This window comes from Pogona vitticeps, chromosome 7 (assembly GCF_051106095.1).
Source record: "Pogona vitticeps strain Pit_001003342236 chromosome 7, PviZW2.1, whole genome shotgun sequence".
NCBI lineage: Eukaryota > Metazoa > Chordata > Lepidosauria > Squamata > Agamidae > Pogona > Pogona vitticeps.
Genome location: NC_135789.1, coordinates 21,576,989 through 21,597,137, shown reverse-complemented (window position 1 = coordinate 21,597,137; position 20,149 = coordinate 21,576,989). Strand labels below are relative to the sequence as shown.

Below are 20,149 nucleotides of genomic sequence, written 5' to 3'. Positions count from 1 at the left end.
AAGGTCAGCGAACAGGTTTATGCAGCCCGACCCCCCTTTTTGCCCTTTTCCTGTTCATTTCAGGGCTATCCTGGCTACGAGTCGAGTGCAGAGAACTCCTCTTACGGGCAGAGCTATGGAAACTATCAAGGAAGCTACGGACAGTCTCAGACAGGTTTGGCTCAGCATGCTGAAATTTCTGTACATGTGCGCCGCGCGGAGACGTCCGTGTCCCTAAAGCGTTCACTGTTGGATCTTCAGGTTACGGCCAAGGCAGCCAACCGGGATACGGCGGATATGAAAGCCAGAATCAGACCTCTTATAACCAAGACTCTTACGGCAACCAGGGGCAGCAGAAAGATTCCTCAGGAGGGTAATGGCTTTACTTCACATGTAAGCAGAAATGGGGCCAGCTGGAGGCGTAGATATCCCTGTGTGTTTAAGGGCAATCTTTTCAAAACGGTGAGGCATTGGAAGGGAAAGGGGGGAGGGGCTGGGATTGTGGCAGAGGGAAGGCAGAGAGAGACCTGAGGTCGCTGCAGCTTTCCCTGCTTTTTCTGCCAGTCCAAACTGGAGCCTGTGGAATTGAGGAGGGGGGCTGGATGGATTTGCCTTTGTCTGCTCCAGTGGGGGTTTGAGGAGAAGGGAACTTAGGGAAAGCATAGGAACCGAACTCTTGTCATGTACAGTGGACCCTCGACTTACAGACGGCTCGACTTACAGACTTTTCGAGTTACAGACTTCTCTGGCTGAAAAATTTAGATTCGACTTGCAGCCAGAGAATCGACTTACAGACCAGAAAAAAACCAAAATGGAATAAAAATAGAATAAAAACCACTGGTTATGGGATTAATCGGTTTTCAGTGCATTGTAGGTCAATGGAGATTCGACTTACAGACTTTTCAACTTGCAGCCACCATTCCAATACGGATTAATTCCTTAAGTAGAGGGTCCACTATATTCCCAGTAGGGCCCCAATATCTCGAGGGAATGGGTTCCAATCCCCCCGTGGATGCCAAAAACTGTGGATAATATTTAACTCTATACATAGCATGGTCTCTGGCTTCCTCTAGTGGTCAGTTCTCGTAATTACGTGACGGAATTATGTATTTCTGTGCTTTTCTTTTAATATTTAAATATATTCAGACCATGGAGAAATGAAACCGCAGATACCAGTCTTGCAGATATTGGGGGGGGGGTGTTTCCTACTGTATATCATCACCTGTCCCAGCTCTGACCCCCACCTCTGGCTTTAGCTCTCCTTGGCAGCTTTGTAGTTTGCCAGGCGAATCGCCACCACGACCACCTCTCGCAGATTGTTTTAGAGGTCAAGGCTGCCTTCCCTCGCCTCATCTCCCCCTCCCCATGTAACTGGCTATTCCAGTGTAGCACATCTGGAAGGCCTTAGTGCAACAGCTGCTATGTGGGCTTAACATTTGTTGATTTATACAGTAGGACCCCTGTATCCATGGGGGATTGGTCCCAAACCCACCCATCCCCCGTGGATGTTGAACACAGGATAATAGCAAAATCTGGAAAAAAGTACTTTTTCACGTATTACCAGAACTGGCCACTAGAGGGAGCCAGATCCCATGCTGTTACTCTTTAACATCAAGAATACATAACATGCTCTCTGGCTCCCCCTAGTGACAAGTCCTGGTGAATACATCATGAACATATGACTTTATCGTGATTTCCCTTTTAATATTTTCAGACCGTGTGTCCAAGAAACCTCAGATACCAATCCCACAGTTACGAGAGTCCTATTGTTTTGGGCCTAGGAAGTGGTCCTTGCCGCACTGGCTACGCTTTCACAAAACATACTAGGATGCCCACGGTTTACCTTTGTCCTTCAGTTTAAGGTCCTCGTATGACCAGAAGCCCAGCTACGGCCAGCCGCCCGGTTCCTACGACCAACCCTCGGGCTACAGCCAGCAGCCACGGCCTTTCGACCAGCAGTCCAGCTACAGCCAACAGGGACAGCAGCACGGCTCCTATGATCAGCCGTCGGGCTACAGCCAGAACCGAGGCTCCTATGACCAGCAGCAGCCGCCACCGCCTCCTCCCCCGTCCCAGGGCTACGGGCAGGCGCAAGGCTCGTACAACCAGAAGTCCAGCTACGGCCAGCAACCCGGGTCCTACAGCCAGAGCCAGCCCTCTTACCAGTCACAGCAGAAAGACAGCTACGGCCACAACATGCCAGGTGGGCATCGGGAGGACTATTGAGATGGAAAATAAGAGGGAGCAGGGATGCAGCACAGGGCTCCGTTGAATGCACTTGCCTGGGTCTGTTTGGATTTACAGTAAGACCCACCCCGTAAACATGAGATTCATTTCAAGCCCCCCCTGGAGGCCAAAAAACGCAGATCATAGTGAACCCTAGATGTACATAGCATTTCTCTGGCTCCTTCTAGTGTCCAGTTGTTGTAATGACATCATTAGAAATATATGTTCTCAAGTTTTTCTATTAATATTTTCAGACTGTAGATAAGTGAATCAGATACTGGGGGTGTGTGTTTCCTGTTGTAGTGGGACTTATTTGTCCTGAAAGGACAAGCATTGGTTTCTACCATGAATTGCTTGAAGGTCTTCTAAAGTTCCAGAATAGTGGACTGACGGAGAGAGCTCAGCTGGGGAGCCCATAGCTTAATCATTCCAGATGAGATATCGCCAAGGGGGTGGGTGGGCTGCGCAGTGGGCTTTCTGTCACTCCAGAGTAACTGCTTCATATTTCATCAGACGACCGCCGGGATAAGAGTAGGTATGGAGAAGATTCCCGAGGCTACGGTGGGCCGCGAGGAGGCGGAAGCAGGTTCGATTCCGACAACCGGGGCCCAATGCCTGGCTTAAGGTAAGAGTCTCTCCTTGGAGCGACACCGTTCACAGTTCAACGGCCTTTCTTTTATGCCTGCTTAGATAGATGCATGTTCTTTCAGACGGTTGAGTTTGGAAGTCAGATTCAAAAGTGGTTACATCTCCCCCCCCCTTTAAATCATCATCATCACCTTTAAACTGCAGAACTAGAAGGGATCTTATGGATGGTCCAGTCCAGCCCCTGTCCAGGAGGGATGGTGGGGAATCAAACTCCCAACCTCTTTCTCCACAGCCAGAGCCCTCAACCACAGAGCTATACCATCACCTATTTTTATTATTTATTCATTTAAAATATTTTGGCCCCAACTTTCTACGTGGAGAGGACCCTCTCCTTCCTCCTTAGAGAGGCTTCTCAGCAAGCTCTGTGGGGTATGTGCATAACATTTAAAAAGGGGGGAAGGTGGTGACTGGGATGGAGGCAGACCGTTATAGAGGACCTGACGCCCTGGCTGAAAAGAACATTCCTAAAACGAGCAAGGGATTTGGGCATGTCGTTATCTCGGTGCAATTCAGTGAGCATGGTACAGCACTCCGAACAGTCTAAGCCTTTGTCGTCTTTTCCCTCTCGTTATCTACAAGAATAGAAGCCCAGATTCTGTAACAGCAAAAATCAAACTTCTTTCTGCGAGAAGAAATAAGGAGTGGAACCGGGGGGGGGGGGGGGAGGAGCCTCGACTTATTATTTCACCAAGGGATTTGGCTGCCTCTGTAATGTCTTTGCTCTTACCAGGGACACTCTAGTGTGGTTAATCTGCCCGGGTAATGGGAGAAGTGAGGTTGCCAATATCTTCTGTATCCCCTGTGCCTTTAACAAGGTCTCCTGGTAGAAGCTGGGGCCTTTGCTCAGCTTTGTGTCACAGAAATCTGCTGGTTTCAGAGGACGGAATCACTGTTACGGGTACAGGAAATTGAAGGTACAACATTGTTAATACAGGAAGTTGCCCAGCCAAGAAACCAGGATGTACCCACAGGTACTCACTAAACTATTTCTGATGAGTGGGAGTTTGAGGCCTAGTTTCCCAGATTCCCTGCTTCGGTATTCAGCCAATCTTACTGGCGTTTTAACACCATTTTATGCTGCATGTTTCTGCCCGGCAAGCCAAATGACAGATGGCGGCTTTAAGAAAAATGTTTGGGTTGAGCAAACAAAACTTTCAAACCATTTCAGATAGGCTTTTCATTAAAGGCAGCATTTAGTTTGAAGGCACGTCTCGAAACAGGATTATGGCCCCTGCCTCCTGGAGCCATCCCGTGTATCAGATGCTGCACAGCTTATTTTTCTCTCTTGCAAAAGTAGTTGCTTGTAAGCTGTGTCTGGGCCTGAATAACTAAAAAAATGTCCTAACCTAACCTGGATGGTGGCTTTCCAGCCCGAGAAAGCTCTGTGAGGTGTGTGCCGTGTCTAATATCCTGAAAAGGTGAGAGGAGAGGCGCAAATAAACTTGGGGGCATGGGGGCTGTGAAAAATAGTGTATAGTAGGAGCCCCCTATTCTAGAGGTATTAATTCCAAGCCCCCCTGTGGATGCTGAAAACCACGGATAATAGTGAACGTGGTAAAAGAAAAAATCCAGAAAAAAGTATTTTCACCATGTATTACCAGAACTGGCCACTAGAGGGAGCCAGAGACCAGTACAGTAAGACTGCACAATGTGGTCTCTGGCTCTCTCTAGTGGTCAGTTCTGGTAAATTCATTGTGAAAATGCTTATTTCTAGTTTTTTTTTTCTTTTAATATTTTTAATATTTTGGACCGTGGGTGAGCGAAACTGGATACTTATCCCGTGGATATGGGAGTCCTACTGTATTGTTAGCAGCGGGGAATCGTTAGCGGCACTGAAAGGAAACTCAGCATGTCTGTATCTTTGCTCTCCCCCTCTTCCTAAAATATGCTCAATAGGCAGCTTTCCAGCAGGTAGACTGACTGTGCTCTTCGATGTGAGCCTTCTTCAGTGTCTTAAAATGACACATATAAATAAAATAAGAAGAAGGAAGTGAGTGGCCAGGATGGAGGCAGAGCAGGAGAGTCGCTCTGCGTGCGGGATATCCGTGGATGTTTGCAGCCTTGCTGATTGGTTGCTTGAATTTAACACCTTGCTTCATCACAATGGCTGGTCCCCTCCCAGAGAGGACAGGCGAGGGCTGCGTCCATCTTGCTGTCCGCTCGATGAGCTGGACGGCAGTCTCCCAGAACCCCTCAGGCAGCCTGGCTGAGGATGGTGGGAATGATCGCGCAATCTGTTTGGGGCGTGCCAGATTTGGGAAGGCTGGCGTTTCAGTTTGGGATCCAGACCGCCTCCCCGTTGGCCAAGGGAGGTTGGCTGTTAATGTCGCTGAGGTGCCGTCCGACACTCCAGGAGGGAGGAAAAGAGAAGGCGACAGGAACTGGACCAGGACCGGCGGCCGTCTCAGACCGCTCTACCAGAGGCAGCCAGAAAAGTCTGTTTAGTCTTTATGGGGGCATCGGCCCTGGAGGGTCCCTGTCCCGTCCTCCTCTCATGCCAGGCCCACATTCTTGTCCATTCGCGTTCCCGAAGAAACGTCTTCTTGGAAGGCGGGCAAGCTGCCACATCAAAGAGATTGAAAAAGCATTGAGAGGAACCGGGCAGGGATGTGGTCCCGTGCGCCCTGCAAGGGGCGACTCTCTCATGAAAAAAATCAGTGTGCACAGCACCTGCTTTGTTTGAATGTCGTGGGAAAGGATCTGTTGATTTTAATTGTTGACTTAAAGCAGTTCAGGGGAGAAAGGAAGGCAGTTTGTGTTCAGAAGCAGTATTCAGGCGCGTGTCCGGGCCCGGGAACTCCCCGTCTTTTTTTCACACCTCCTCCTCCAAATGATTTCTTTGCCGCCCTGACCTTGCTTGGCTGAAGCTGCTCCTTGTTGCTCTCCTTTTCAATGGAGATGAGACCATCGCGTTGTGGTAAAAGCAGAGATCCCATGTCCTTGACATTTTTTTTGCTTCCAAGCTGGCCCTCCAGAGATGAGGCCGGTCCCTCTAGATTGTGGCAGACCCAGGTGGGTGGGGATCTAAGCAACACCAGACAGCATTCTTCAGTGTCGGCTGGTTGTTGCTTAGGAGGAGGCTGTGTTGCGTCGCTTTAGAGGCACCGAAAATGGCCGCCCCATGGAGGATTTTCGCATAAGGTGAGTTTTTAAGTCCATAGGAATGCATTAAACACGTTTTAATGCGTTCTTATGGGCTTTTTTGTTCCGCATAGCGACGAATCCGTATAGCGACGATTTTTTTGGAACGGATTATCGTCGCTATGCGGGGCACCACTGTACATGTATGGTAAAATTTGCCCTAAGCTCCTGTCTTCCTCTGGGCCCAAGAGTATATTAGTTCCCAGCTTTGTTTTACATAGTCTCTTGGTTGTTCCTGTAGTGCTTCTGATAGGGTGTCCAGTTCTGCTATGTCCCATAACTTCTTTAATAGCTTTTCTATCGTTGGAACCTCTTCGGTTTTCCATTTTTGGGCCCAGAGTAGTCTGGCTGCTGTAAGTATATACATCAGACAATGCTTCAATTTTTTAATCATTAATTCCTGGTATGACATTCAATAATGTCATTTCAGGTTTTATATCTAATTTCCGCTGGGTAATTTCTTTTACTAAGCACCACACCTGTGTCCAATAATTTTTGACTTTTTCACATGTCCACCACATATGATAATAAGTTCCTGCATTTTTTTATACTTCCAACATATATTGCTGTTACCCTCTTGACATTTTTGCTAGTCTTGGTGTGTAATGCCATCTGTAAAACATTTTGAGGATATTTTCTCTGAGATTTGCTGCTTTAATCATCTTATAGCTTTCTTTCCGCATCTTAGTCCAATCATCAAGACCTATGTTCTATCCAATTTTTTTGCCCATTTTACCATTGTCTCTTTCACCCTCTCATCCTCTAAATCATATTCTAATAAGTATGCGTACATTTTTTAAATTATTCTTTCATCAGTATATATCCACAGTCTATCCACCTGTACTTTGCCCTCAAAGAAACCCACCGTCCTACCTTTTTTATATCTTGATTCTAATTTCACCATTGACCACCAATCGACAGCTACACCCAGTTTTTCAAGCTCTTGTTTGCCCTTTATCTTCTGCTCTTTAGTTAAGAGATTTTCATATGTGGTCAACATTCCTTTCTGGTTCAGGACTTTTAGTGTGAATGCTTCTATAGTAAAGAACGGGTGCCTCTCTTTAAGAGCAGGTCCCGCGAATCAGTGCTTGGTTTGAATGAGTGCATGTGACCTCTCGTATCAGGGGTTTTGTTGTTGCCAGGGCGGCTGGGTCTTTTGTAAGAGAGGTTAACCCTCCCAAACTGTTCAAAGTTTAGTCAGATAGGTCTCTGGAGGATGATTTCCACTGAATACACATGACACACGAGGAAGAACAAGGGAGGGAGAACGCTAAGCCAGTTCAGAGTAAGGGAATTCTCCTCCTTATCATACATGCAGGGTTGCCCTGGTGGAGACTGTTTTATTAGAAGGTGAAATGCTGCTGTTCTGTCAGGCGGCGAGGCGGTCCCTGATGCCTTTGGCATTTTACCGCTTCCAGGTAGATTAGCTTCCCGTTTTCTCCAGATTGAACAGACAGGCCTGTTGTTTCAGGGATAATCTTTTCCTCTGCCGTTTACACATAACTGTACACGGTTGCCTCCAGTAACTAGAATTCTTCCTATCCACACCTACTGGTTCTCGTAGAAGTCAGGAAGCTGCGTCCTGGTCTTGACATTCCCGAACTTCAAAACTGAGCCGTAATCTTCCCAAACAGGAAGAGGTCTCCCGTGTAGATGGTTCTGAGCGTTGGGTGAGCTTATCAATAAATAAGGGTCATCGTGGAGCGTCGTAGAAAAGCGAAGCGTAGCGGTTTGAAAATCTTTCCTTTGTTTGTAAAATGATTATCATGCAATGCCTTTGTTTGCTCCTGTGATTCACCTGCTAATCTTCTGCATTCATTTCTTCTTGATCCGTAGAAACCAGGAAGGGTTTTGAGGGGGGGGTTTTAAGAACTTGAGCGTTCTGTTCCCAATTTATTTATTTATGAGCATTTTTTAAAAAAATTCATCCTTCCTTGAAGGAGCGAGATGGTCTTCCCCGTGTCCTCACAACAGTCCGCTAAAATCGCTTAGCCTGAGAGAGGATGATGATTCGAGGCTCTCTCGCCACTCACATTACTCCTTCCCTTTGCTGCCTCGTGCGTCAGAGCAGAATGCAGGTTGAATATAGCTGACGACGGCAATAATTTCAGTGTAGATCAGAGTGGATAAAAAACACGGATTATTTAAAAACCAAATTGATTTAAATCACAATTTAAATCAAAGAATCATTTTTAAAATTTAAGTCATTTTCCCCCTCCAAAATCTGTTACTTGATTTCCAGTTTTGGTTTTTTGTTGTTATCATCCCATCCTGATTATATTATTGTTGTAGGTTTTAATTGTTGTTTTTAAATCCGTTTTGTGCACAATATATTGTGAGCCGCCCTGAGTAGACTGCTGTCTAGAAGGGCAGGATAAAAATCTAATAATAAATAAATGAAATAAATCATTTAAATCAATTAGATTTAAATCAAATCCAACCTGGTGTGCTTCAGACTTGTTTTCCTCTCTGGAGTCAGGCCATGCATGCTCTTCTCAACTGTTATAAATCAAATACAGTATAGAGTAGCCTTTTAGGCCAGATGGGCGGGGTATAAATCAAATAAATAAATAAATAAATAGTAAAGATAAGTGCTTGGCTAGTAAAGATACCTGCTTGGCTTGAATCGAAATGGGGCCGGAGCCCGTCCCTGGGCTACAACAGCAACGTTCGCTTTAGTCTCAGTTGCGGATATCCACTTTATTTAACTTGCAGCCGTATTTCATTTGTGGGCTGTGGGATGCCAGGAAGGGTGTGGGGCGGACCCTGCACAACCTACCTTTTCCTGAAATCGTATACGAGTATTTCAGAAAGATAGAGCAGGAGAGTCACGCGTTGCTGGTCCCGGGCAGTGAGTGTATCCTCAGGTTCTACCCAGTCATTTTCATTTTTTAAAAAAAGTGCAGCTTTTTGAGCCTTTGGGCTCAGCCTGTCGAGACTTAAAGAAGAAATCATTTCTTCAATTTTTCCTCTGCAGCGGTGCTGACCGAGGTGGCTTCAAAAATTTTGGTGGTAAGTCCTGATCATCGGGGGAAGGAAAAAAAAAAGACCCCAAACCAAACCCCAGAACGTTTCAATGGAAAATCTTATCTTAAAAAGCCAATATCCAATCTTTAAAAGCCACCAAACACCATGTTTATTCTTCTTTTGCAAACATTTTATAGTGTTTTCTTTTTCCTCTTTGGTCTGGGGCTGGTGTCGGTGTGTACTTTAAAAAAAAAAACTGCAGCAACAATTTTTTTAAAAAGCGTTTGTCATGACCTGAAAAAGGGTATTCTGCTTTTTTAAAAGTTGCTTTTTTGTTTGTTTGTTTGTTTGTTTGTCAAGTTGCATGAACAAATTTTCTCTCTGGCGCCCACAGAGCATCTCCTAAACATGGTCTTGCCAGTCACAAAATGACGGTGGCAGATAAGTTGATCACACCGCCAGCCAGCACCCGCCAGCCTTCGACGGTGTGACAAAGGCCACAACCTGCCGTTTTATAAGCCACGACCAGTATTTCGATCTGGATGTCCCCCCCTCCTGTCCTACTGAATCATGTAGATCTTGGTCTCCGTTCTCCGTGTTGTGCCACCTTTTTGTTTTATTTAAAATTAATTGAAATAGGTTTAGGCAGTTCTTTGCCCGTACTAGCGTGGCTAAAATACCCACCCTTTCTTCTTTTCTCTCACCCCCACCCCACAGGTCAGAGGGATTACGGGCAGAAACCAGACACAGGTAAGGACAGGAGGTGTGAAAAACCTAGTGGCTTCGCAACCTGTTTGCGCCTTCCACGGATGACAGGGTGTTAGAGTTGGGATGCACGGTTAGGGTTTTGGTGGGGACGTGGGTGGCAATGTGGGTTAAACCGCTGAGACACTGGGCTGTCGATTGAAAAGTCACCTGTTCGAATTTGCATGACGGGGTGAGCTCCCATCGCTTGTCCCAGCTCCTGCCCACGTAGCAGTTCAAAAGCATGCAAAAATGCGAGCAGATAAATAGGGACCACCACGGTGGGAAGGTAATGGTGTTCCGTGTTTAGTCGTGCTGGCCACGTGACCACTGAAACTGTCCATGGACAAAATGCTGGCTCTTTGGCTTACAAACAGGGATGAGTCCCGGCCCCTAGAGTCGGACACGACTGGGCTTCATTGCCAAGGGAAATCTTTACCTGTCCCTTTAGGGTTTTAATTTCACTGCTTTTGCTTTCTTCATTGAAACCATTGGACTTTGAAAAGAGGGAGACCCCGCTCAGATCCAGCCAGCTTCTCTTCGGCCATTTGCTCTTAATTTTTGCGACCGAATGGTCACAGTGAGTCTTGAGAGTTTGGTCGACGGTAGAACCCGAGCCTTGCTTCGTGATGGACAAGATGCCTTTGCCTGCGAGCAGGGTGCAAAGGAGTCAGTGGACCTCCCTGAAATTTTGGGGAGCCTCCCGTCAGGCAGCGCACGTCTGCAGGGGAGGAAGCACGGCCTTCCGAGACGAGGCTGGCCTGCGGTTCCCAAGCTCCCACTTGTGAGAAGGCAACTTGAGTTAAGCTCTTGAGTCCAATACCCATCCCTTCCATCAAGGGTCCTTCAAAGCTTACAACGGAGGGGAGGGAAAGAGTCTTCCCTTTGTCTGCAGTGTTTCTTTTGTCCATGAACGCAGGAAGCAAATGGGTGGCTTTTTCATCCCAGGGCGAACGGTTGTCCCGTCTCACTGGACGTGGTCTAGACAAGATCGGGGAAACCTCCAGATGGACGTGACTCTCCAGATGATGGAGAGTGACAGCTTCCCTTTTTCCACTGCTGCCTCTGTCAGTCGGGGAAGAGTTTTAGGCACCAGTTCTCAGTGTTAGATCACAACCGATAAAGCCGTGCACAGTTTTGAGTCCACCCCATCAGAAAGACCACCTCGTCCCCACGTGGGCCTTCCTGGTTTGGTCAGATCTTCACGCCACCCTCACAGGCATGTTATTGATAAGAGCCAGAGGCCCTTTTCTGTGACTGCCATTTTCGGCAGGCTCCTAAGAATCCGATGGGGAAAGATGGAGCCTCCTTCCGAATGCCGGCACGTGTTCCTTGCCAAGCTCTTTAATGTTTCGGATTTTAAGTATGACGATGCCTTTGATGGTTTGGTGAGCCTGCCATGTGTTGTGTTTTGAGCCTGACTTGTTTGAGCTCCTCTGCGGGATGCCTTGGTTCCCCCACCAGCCAGCAAAAAGACGACGTAGAAATGAATAAAGTGGGACACGGTGGCCACAGAGAGAAGAGGTAACTGCTTGGGCAGAGGCCTTGGACAGAGGCTTCTCAAAGGCCATCTTTGCTCAAGGAAACCTTCTTTGGGCGTCCGTCTGTGTCTGGGTTTCAGATGCATGGGGGGACTAAAGGGGAGGCAGCCGTTGCCTTCAGATCCCTCTGGAAGCCCTTATCTGGGTTGCTGAATGGGATGAGTCCTGGATGGGACTTCATTTTTCCTTTTCCTCGCTCTTATCTCCCAGACTCGTTTCCCAGGCTCTTCTCCACACACCCCCCCCAAGCTGGAAGAGCCCCACTAGTGGCCAAATGAACGGTGAAATTCTGGGCCCTCTAGCCTGGAAAGGTAACGTGAGCACCTGGCTCCCGTACCTGCCCGATTTATGGAGTGTCTGCTTCTTCCCTCTGTGGTGTTGTTTGAAAAATGCAGCGCTGAAAAAGGCATGGGTTGGGCACCCTTCACTTGAGATCTGCTTGAGAAAAGCAAAAAGACCAAGTAGGTGCAAACAGCAACTCCCTTTCCTTCTGAAGAAAAAAAAAAATTGATTCGTTTGAAAAGCGGTGCCAGAGGAGAGCTTCGAAGATACCCTGGACTGCCAGAGAGAGACAGACAAGTGGGTCCTGGATCAAATCGACTATCTCTGCCAGTAGAAATGTTGAAACTGTGGCTGTCCGACTGTGGGCACGTCAAGAGAAGGCAGGATTATCTGGGGGGGAGGACAATAATGCTGGGAAAAGTGGAAGGCCGGAGGAAAAGAGGAAGCCCCAATACGAGATAGCCTGGCTTCCTAAAGGAAGCCACAGGTGTGGGTTTGCAAGAGCTGAGTGGGGCTGTTGAGGATGGGAGTGATTACTCACTCAGAGGGTCCCCATCCATTGCTGGCAACTTGATGGCACATAACCACTAAGATCTTCGGTGGGAAACACACATTCATTGGAGTTTTTACAGTTGAAAACTGAAACAGAACTTAACAAAACTGGTAAAATTGGGCCATGCACTAAATGAAAGGCTGTGGTGGGATGGATGGATGGATGTGTTAACCGTATTGAGTACAGTAGGATCACCATATGGGTAGGAGATCATTTCTAACACACACACCCATACCCCACTGCAGACACTGAAAAACATAGAAGTAGCAAATGATACTCTCTAGTGGCCAGTTGTGATAAATACACCCTTGAAAAAATGTATGAATAGGTATTTCTGGGTATTCCCCCCCTGCATTTTCAGCCAGTGGATGAGTGAATCAGCGGATACTGATCTCCTGTATTGCCAGTTATATCTGAAATGGACAAGGAACAGATGTGGTCCCATAGGTGAACCCAGTGATCCAAGCTGTGCACCTCTTAAGCCACCCTTTTCCTGACATCATCAGCTCCCTCCCCATGTGCATTTTTATTTTTGACAGGCAGAAAGAGGCATGGCGTTCTGTGCATTTCTCTGCAGAGTCACCTCCCCTTCCGGTGTGCCTGTTGATCGCCACTTAGACACCAAGGAACACGTACAACCCCGATGACTTTCACACCAACCAAAGCCAAACCCATTGTCACCAAAGGAGAAACCCCATCACCTTTTTTTTTTTTTTTTTTCCCCAAAAACCTGTCTGAGCTGTAGCCTGGATAGGATTTTAAGGTTCTTACCGACACAATCCTCGCTTTTCAGCAGAGTTTGCCCAGAACGTAGAAGAGGGTGGTTGCCAAAGCACCGAGAAGAGCAAATGTTCTGATCTCTTTAGAAACGGCCGCCTTCTTCCCTTTTGCACGAGGCTCAGCGAAGGCGCTGGGTGGCATTTGGAGTTTGACAGATAACTCGCGTCTCTCTTTGCTCTAGATTCAGAGTCTGACAACTCAGATAACAACACCATCTTCGTCCAAGGGCTCGGGGAAGAGGTATCACCGGATCAAGTGGCTGACTTCTTTAAGCAAATAGGTGTCATAAAGGTGTGTGTCTTGGTAACACTTTTCTTTTTTAAAAAAGGGTATCCAGTGCAGATGGGGTGAAGGAGAACCTGTTAATTTGGGGGCACTGATGTGCGGTGACGGAGAATTAACTCTTTCCATCTAACACACCAATCCCTTCATCAGTTGGAAATAGTACTAAGGCAATGCCCAAATGGGTTTTTTCCTGCCTGCCTGCCTGCCTACCTACCTGAGAATTGCACAATTTAAAATTAAAGTTATGGACATTGATGAAATATTGGTAAAATGAAAAAAACAATTACAACTGTTTTTGACCGGAAGCAGGCTGCTTCAATAGCATTCTCAGCCATTTGCTAGATCTTCTTTTGTCCACGCGGTGGGGCATAAATGGCATACACGTCAGTGCTGCCTGGATTGAATTTCTCCACAGTCACAGAAAATATGTCCTGTATCCAAGGAGCCCTCTTTTGCTTGCGGTTTATTTAGACCCTGCCGTCAGCCTGCAGGGCATCCCACAGAGCCTCCAGAGGGCAGGTTCCTTCCCAAAGGGTTCCAGATCTAAAGTCAGACATGGGAGAAGCCACGGAGGAGACAGACCCAAAGACACGAGAAGAGAGGGGAGCCACGGGTTTGAGTAGGGCGTGGGAATGGAAGAGTCGGGCCAGTGGTTTGATGGGAAGACGTGAGTTTTGAGAAGCCATTTTGGGGGCGGGCAATTCCAAGCAAGCGCAGAGGAGCAAAAGTCCCGCCACCTTCCTGGCTGCCTTTGGTGGGGATGCAGGGCAGGGCCTTCTCCGCGGCTGCTCCCAGAGATTCTGGAACTCCCTGCCACGGGAGGCCAGGCTGGCCCCATCTTAGCTACCCTTCCGCAAGCAGTTAAAAGACTGATGGGCTATACGAGTGTGATTTTTAGATGGATAGTTACGCCTTGGTGCTCTGTCTGGGTCTTTCATATGACTTCTGTTTACCATCTCTCAAGAGCGGTACTTGCTTGTTCCTTTTTAATATTTGTATACTTGTTGTTTTAGCGCTAATACTGTCTTTTAATGATGTAAGCTGCCTGTTGTATACTCATTGTTTCCAACTTTAAATGCTGTCTTTCTGTGACGTAAGCTGCCTTACGTCCTCCTTTTCTTAAGGAGAAAGGCAGGGTAAAAATACTTTAAATAAATAAAGGAGAATGGCCGGAGTCTTCCAAGGTAGCAGAAGACCCTCAGACCGTGGTGAATAGTGTTGCTTGTGCGGGATTCCACGCTTGCTGCGCTGCGGAGTCACTAGGGTAGCTTGAGGATGATGCGACCGGGCCTTTCTTCTGTCTCTCCCCAGACGAATAAAAAGACAGGCAAACTTATGATCAACCTTTACACAGACAAAGACACCGGCAAGCCGAAGGGCGAAGCGACGGTGTCCTTCGATGACCCCCCGTCGGCCAAGGCGGCCATTGACTGGTTTGATGGTAAGATGGGGCCCTCTTTCCCCAGCTTGTGCGCGCCGCTTCCTTTCTTGGATCGGTACCGGCTGGGTCACACGCCCTCCTCTCTGGTTCCCCAGCCCCAGCACGCTGACCGTTTTCCGCTCATATCCGACCACGTCACAGTTTCTGTTCTTAAGTGTTTTTGTCTCTTCCGTTCTGCGCGGGAAGCCAAAGGATTCTCCTCCTTCTTCTGCAGGAAAAGAATTTAACGGCAACGTCATCCGGGTTTCGTTTGCAACTCGAAGGCCAGAATTCATGCGAGGAGGCGGCGCCGGGGGCGGTGGACGCCGAGGTAGTAACAAATCCAGGTCCTTCCACCGCTTCGCTGGCTTTTCTGAGACCAGTGCCCACTGTTTGTCTGAGAATAATAATAATAATAATCACGTGGTGTGGAGTCAATTCTGACGTAGGGTGACCCTTTTCCTGGTTTTCTAGGTAAAAGAGGCTCAGAAGCAGCCTCCCCTTCACTTCTTCTGGGGGTAGCCCTGGGACTGGGCCGCTGGCCCAAGGCCACCCAGGTTGGTTTGTCTCCCAGGAGGCGCAGTGGGGATTCGAACTCCCCACCTTGGGCTCCTTAGCCAGATTGCTCACTCACTCACGGAGCTATCCAGCCCGTTGTTCTGACTTAAGGTGACCCTTTTTCGGGGTTTTCTTGGTGGTTCTGTGCCTTAAGACGCGAGTCCTCATGATGCCCCATCGCTATCAAGGTTCTCCTCTTTGACTCTGTCCTTGTTTGCCACACAGGTTCGCGAGGAGGAGGGGGCTTTGGAAGAGGCGGAGGCTTCCAGGGACGAGGCAGCGAACCGAAAAGCGGCGACTGGGTTTGCCCGAACCCGTAAGTCTTTCTCTTTGAGGCCTCTTCTGGGGGTGGATCCTTTCGAGGAGGGCGAGCCGGGCTCCGAAAGGAGACGAGAAGTTTTGTTATAAAATCTGATAAAATCTGCAAACCTTTTAAAGCGCCACAGGACACACGGTTGAGTTTGGGGCAGGCAGAAAAGGGTATGAATCCGCTTTACATGGAGCAGGGCCATGGGTCTGTTGAGCCTAGTTCTGTTTACTCCGAGTAGGAAGAACCCCCATAGGCATTGCGGGAATGGACTGGTGCCAGTGGTCCTCTTAACTGGAAGTGGGCCTTTTGACCCCTGAGTTGCCTCCTTCGGCGCAAGTTCCTTCCCTCAGGCCTGGGCATCTGGACCAGAGGTGAGGAACCTTTGGCCCCATCGGATGCCCAGTTCTCCTCCACGCCTCTGTCACTTGCACTTGCTTTCCTGGGAGGCGAGGAGCTCAGAATTGGGCCAAAGTCAATCTCTGGGTAAAGAAATGCCAGGCTCTCCAGAAACCTGTCTTCGTTATGCTTTACTCTCGTCTTGCCATCTGGGGTCATCCGTCCCTCTCTCTCTCTGCGTGCTTTACTGAGAGAGCCCTTTTTGCTCGTTTTCAGGAGCTGTGGGAACATGAATTTTGCCCGCCGGAATTCTTGCAATCAGTGTAACGAACCTCGGCCGGAAGATGGGCGTCCGCCAGGAGGAGGAGGAGGAGGAGGAGGAGGAGGTGGGTGGAAGAACTCGCCGGGCGGCGAAAGGTGGCCAACCGGAGGAAAAAAGGCCCTCCCGCTTATCATCTTGTGTTTCTCCTTCACAGACTTCCGTGGCCGAGGAGGCTTTGGAGGCGACCGGGGGTTCCGTGGCCGTGGTGGCCGAGGCGGTGGCGGCGGTTTTGGTGGCAAAATGGGAGGAAGGTGGGTGCCGGATTTTCAGGTCTCCGGGGTTTGCGTGTGCTGCCATGAGATCAGAGCCTTCCCTTCTCAGAGGATGGGGTAGTTGTGCCACGGGAACAGAAAGAGCGTGGCCAACAATCCACGGTCAGCAGAAGATGCCTTGTGCTTCCCTGCGTGACCTCCTGGCCTTCAGTGGCTGGTTAACCAACTCAAGAGGCACCCGGAGACTGAGGCCGAAACCAAGGAGAGGAGCTTGTTCAGAAATAAGGAGATCAGTAACTACCTTTCTCTACTGTGGCCAGGATTTTTATCTTATTTTATTTTTAAGCCAAAGGTGGTATGAATTGCATTCAAGTGAGATGTCCAGGTCCCTTTTCAGGCCCAAGAGTCACTTGAACCACTCAGATTTAGCGGCTGCGGTGTTGAGGAAAGAAGGACAGGTGTGTTAGGACGTGTTCTTCTTGAACAGATGTTTGGAGAGGTTAAGTTCACAAGAGGACAACGGGGACGATCAGGGGACTAGAAAGGAAGCCCCGGGAGGAAAGACGGAAAGAACTGGGCATGTTTAAGTCTTGAGAAAAGAAGATTGAAGGGGGAAAAGGAGAGCCCTTCTCAAAGACTTGAAAGGATTGTCCTACAGAGGAGGGGGCAGGATCTATCCTCCATCATCCCAGAGCGCAGGACACGTCATGAGGGGCTTCCGTTATAAGAAGCTGTAAAGCCAGAGAAAGGATCGTGAGTTCGGAAAAAGGATAGATATTGGGTGGTAGATCTTGACAAACTGACTTTGGGGCCTGCATCCCACCACGATGGCCAGAATTCCAAGGGAGGATTCTGACCAGTTATTTTTCCAGGCATTGGGGGGGGGCTGCAGGCACACGGAAGCTCTCCCGACACAACCACCCACCGCCACCACCTCTGGGAGGCCTCTGTCCATGCTTTTCCACCCAGTCTTCTCTGTATTGCTGGCTGTTACTGTTCCGTGAGAACCTAAATCTAATAAATGCATGGGGTTTTTTCCCCGCCGTCTCTCTCTCTTACAGGAACGACTTTAGAAATGATCAACGCAGCCGACCCTACTGAAAACAGCTGTGAATGTCCCCTTCCTCTTCCTCACGGCTTTGGCCAGCCAACTTTGCTGAGTTTCGCCTGCTGCTTTATACCCCCATGGCCTCTTTTGGATAATGGAATTAAGTGTAAAACTGGATTCTTAATTTGGGAAGGGGGAGAGGGCGGGTTTCAGGGTGGTTTTTCCCCCTTTTCTTTTCTTTTCTAATTAGCACGTCCATCAAAATTTCATTTCCCCCCACCTCCCATCATGCCCCCCCCCTTTTCCACTGTCTGAATTCTAAAGGAAGGAAGGAAATGTAAAATATTTGCCAAAACTCTGACCTGTTTTATAATACAAACAATAAAAGCTGATTGTTTATTTGTGACCTTCTCTCTCTTTTTCCCCCCACACCCCCTTTGAGAAACGTCCTGTGTTTTTCCTGGTTGATGTCACATGATTTGGCATCACAAAATCTGTTAGCGTTCAAGGTGCCTATATTATTTTATTTTTGCTTCTGCTACAGGACTTTGGAATAAAGTGCTAAAGCAGCTTCAGAATCAGGCTTGTTTTAAAATATATAAATATTCAGCAGTGAGGCTGCATATAGTAGGAGGTCCTACTGTTTTTAATTTTTATAAGTTGGCAGTCATGCATTTGGAAAGGAATAGAGAGACCTATATTGAACGACATTTTGTCCGTCACCCCTACACTTCTAGTACAGTAATATAAAAATTTGGAAACTTGTTCATGTGTGTGTGTGTTAGAGAGAGAGAGAGAGAGGGGCCTAGGTATTTTTGCACAAAACACGCTTGTGTAGGTTAATGCAACCCGCAAGGAGGGGTGTTTTGTGTGTTTGCACGTTAAAAAGGTGCCGTCAGGGCTGACGAAAATAGGGCTGTTTTTTTCCTGCTCTGCTGGAAGAGTGAAACTTCGCATTGCTGTGACAAGAAGCGTCCATCCTGGTTGAAGCGGTTACTTCCTTTTTGACAGGCTTCTAGTCCTCATTGGATATGTCGTAGGCCTCTGAATGGGTTTCCTGATTTCCAGAGACCGGTGTGTGCTTTGGGATGGACTGGAGATTTCGTCCCACCTGGTTCAACGCGTTCCCTAGATCTGAAAACATCTCTACAGGTTTCAGACGGAGCCGCACACTGTGGGCGCCTTTTGTATTTATCCCGTACAAGTGCTGTTATTGAACTGAAATCTTGGCCTCCCGAGTCCACGTGAAGAGGGTCCCTAAGGAAAATCTGACCCCCCTGTTTCCTTTCCCGTCGCTTGTTCACATAATCAGTCACATGGCAAAGTCAGGGTTCACAGAGTTGAGGCCCTTGCATCTTGCATAGCAGAACAACAAAATTATCTACCGCCCTTTCCTCCTTCGCTTCCCCTTAATTTAGAGGTGACCCTCGCATGAGCTGGGACAGACCTGGATTTTCTGCACGATGTTATTGCAAAACCTCTTGCGACCCAGGTGGTTGGAAGGTGGTTTGGTCCAGATGAGCAATTAAGAGTCGTTCGCTTTACAAAAGACCTGCTTTTCTTGACACAGACTAATCCACGAACTTCATCGCCTACATTCTGTTCACCTTAAGACTTTCAAATCATTTTTCACCACAGAAGTGAATCTGCCCATCCGGTTTGGAGCCAGGTCTAGATCCACAGATCGGCCAAAATGGGGTCATCGGGTCAGCGTGCCATATTTGGCCAAGCCAATACCTGGTGATCAGAAATCTGAATTTAGCAGAGCTTTATCGCTTGACATTTATCAAGAACAACGGTAGGTGGCAGACCTGAGCTAAAAATGATAGATGTTCAGCTGAATTCTCTACAATAATGTTTTCACCAGGTTTGAGGCAGCGTACTAAAATATACATTAAATTATACATTTAATATATATTGAAAACTAAATGTGGGGATCATTGTATTTGATGAATTTGGAATGATTCGGGTTGTTGGGCAATGAACAGTATTTTACAGGACAGTTTCACGAAACAGGGAATTGTTTTTCCAAAATTAAAAACCTTCCCTGATTGATCTCTTAACGATGGGCATCTTCTACAATTAATTCATCCAGTATGCTTGAGGAAAAATTTTAATTGTGATTTGATTCCAGCGGAAATGTTTAAAATATTTTCAGGACTGTGAAAATAAACGAATGACCGCCGGTGACCAAAAGGGGGAAAAATCCTGAATTGATCTCTTTTTTTGCTGCGTAAACCTTCGGCCTTGGCCGGAAAAATGGCCACCAGCCATGCAGAAACTGACCACCCCATAAGAAATTGATAGAACTTGTTGGGGTGGGGGGCAAGATGAACAAAGTTTCCTCTCAGAAGTAACTTGAGCTTTACTCAGAAAATAGGGCGGCTAGCAGATACAGGGTGAGGTCTTTTCGCCAGTATGAAAAGAGGAAGGCGAAATATGAGATGGATCAACTCCCACCATGAAACCACAGCCTTGCGTTTGCAAGACCTGAGCAGGGGACGTTTGAAGAAGGGACATATTTGGAGGGTCAATATAAGGGTTGCTTATCCTTAGGGCCGCGGGCAACTGGTCAGCGCGGAACATCTTAGTGCCTAATTAATACACAGAATTTATTTATTTTGTGCTTAATACACCGAATTTACTTCATTTGGCCTCTTAGATGGTTTTAAGGGGGATCGGCTGTGGAGGGAGAGACCTATCAGCGAATAGTAAACTGAATGGCTTCACCAAAAGGCAGGTAACCCAACTGATAGGTAGGAGCCCAGCAAAACCTCCCTCTTCAGGAGCCGTAGAC

At 47.8% G+C, this 20,149-nt stretch overlaps 1 protein-coding gene across 4 annotated transcripts in view; it reads left to right on the top strand.

Annotated features, from left to right (window-relative positions):
- LOC110085131 (uncharacterized) overlaps window positions 1-17,758 on the top strand; it is a 28,293-nt gene extending 10,535 nt beyond the window's left edge. The window contains exons 4-16 of one of the 4 annotated variants that reach the window (XM_078379371.1): window positions 64-154; window positions 241-352; window positions 1,836-2,182; window positions 2,719-2,830; window positions 8,972-9,006; window positions 9,679-9,711; window positions 13,043-13,152; window positions 14,458-14,587; window positions 14,802-14,897; window positions 15,350-15,440; window positions 16,047-16,144; window positions 16,247-16,343; window positions 17,366-17,758. In XM_078379371.1, the coding sequence (XP_078235497.1) occupies window positions 64-154; window positions 241-352; window positions 1,836-2,182; window positions 2,719-2,830; window positions 8,972-9,006; window positions 9,679-9,711; window positions 13,043-13,152; window positions 14,458-14,587; window positions 14,802-14,897; window positions 15,350-15,440; window positions 16,047-16,144; window positions 16,247-16,343; window positions 17,366-17,405 (1,392 nt within the window). In that variant the 3' untranslated portion in view covers window positions 17,406-17,758. Of the gene's footprint in view, window positions 1-63; window positions 155-240; window positions 353-1,835; window positions 2,183-2,718; window positions 2,831-8,971; window positions 9,007-9,678; window positions 9,712-13,042; window positions 13,153-14,457; window positions 14,588-14,801; window positions 14,898-15,349; window positions 15,441-16,046; window positions 16,157-16,246; window positions 16,344-17,365 lie in introns of all 4 variants that reach the window. The other 3 variants (XM_078379370.1, XM_072978247.2, XM_078379372.1) reach the window with 3 other exon arrangements.
- Window positions 17,759-20,149: the final 2,391 nt, after the last annotated feature.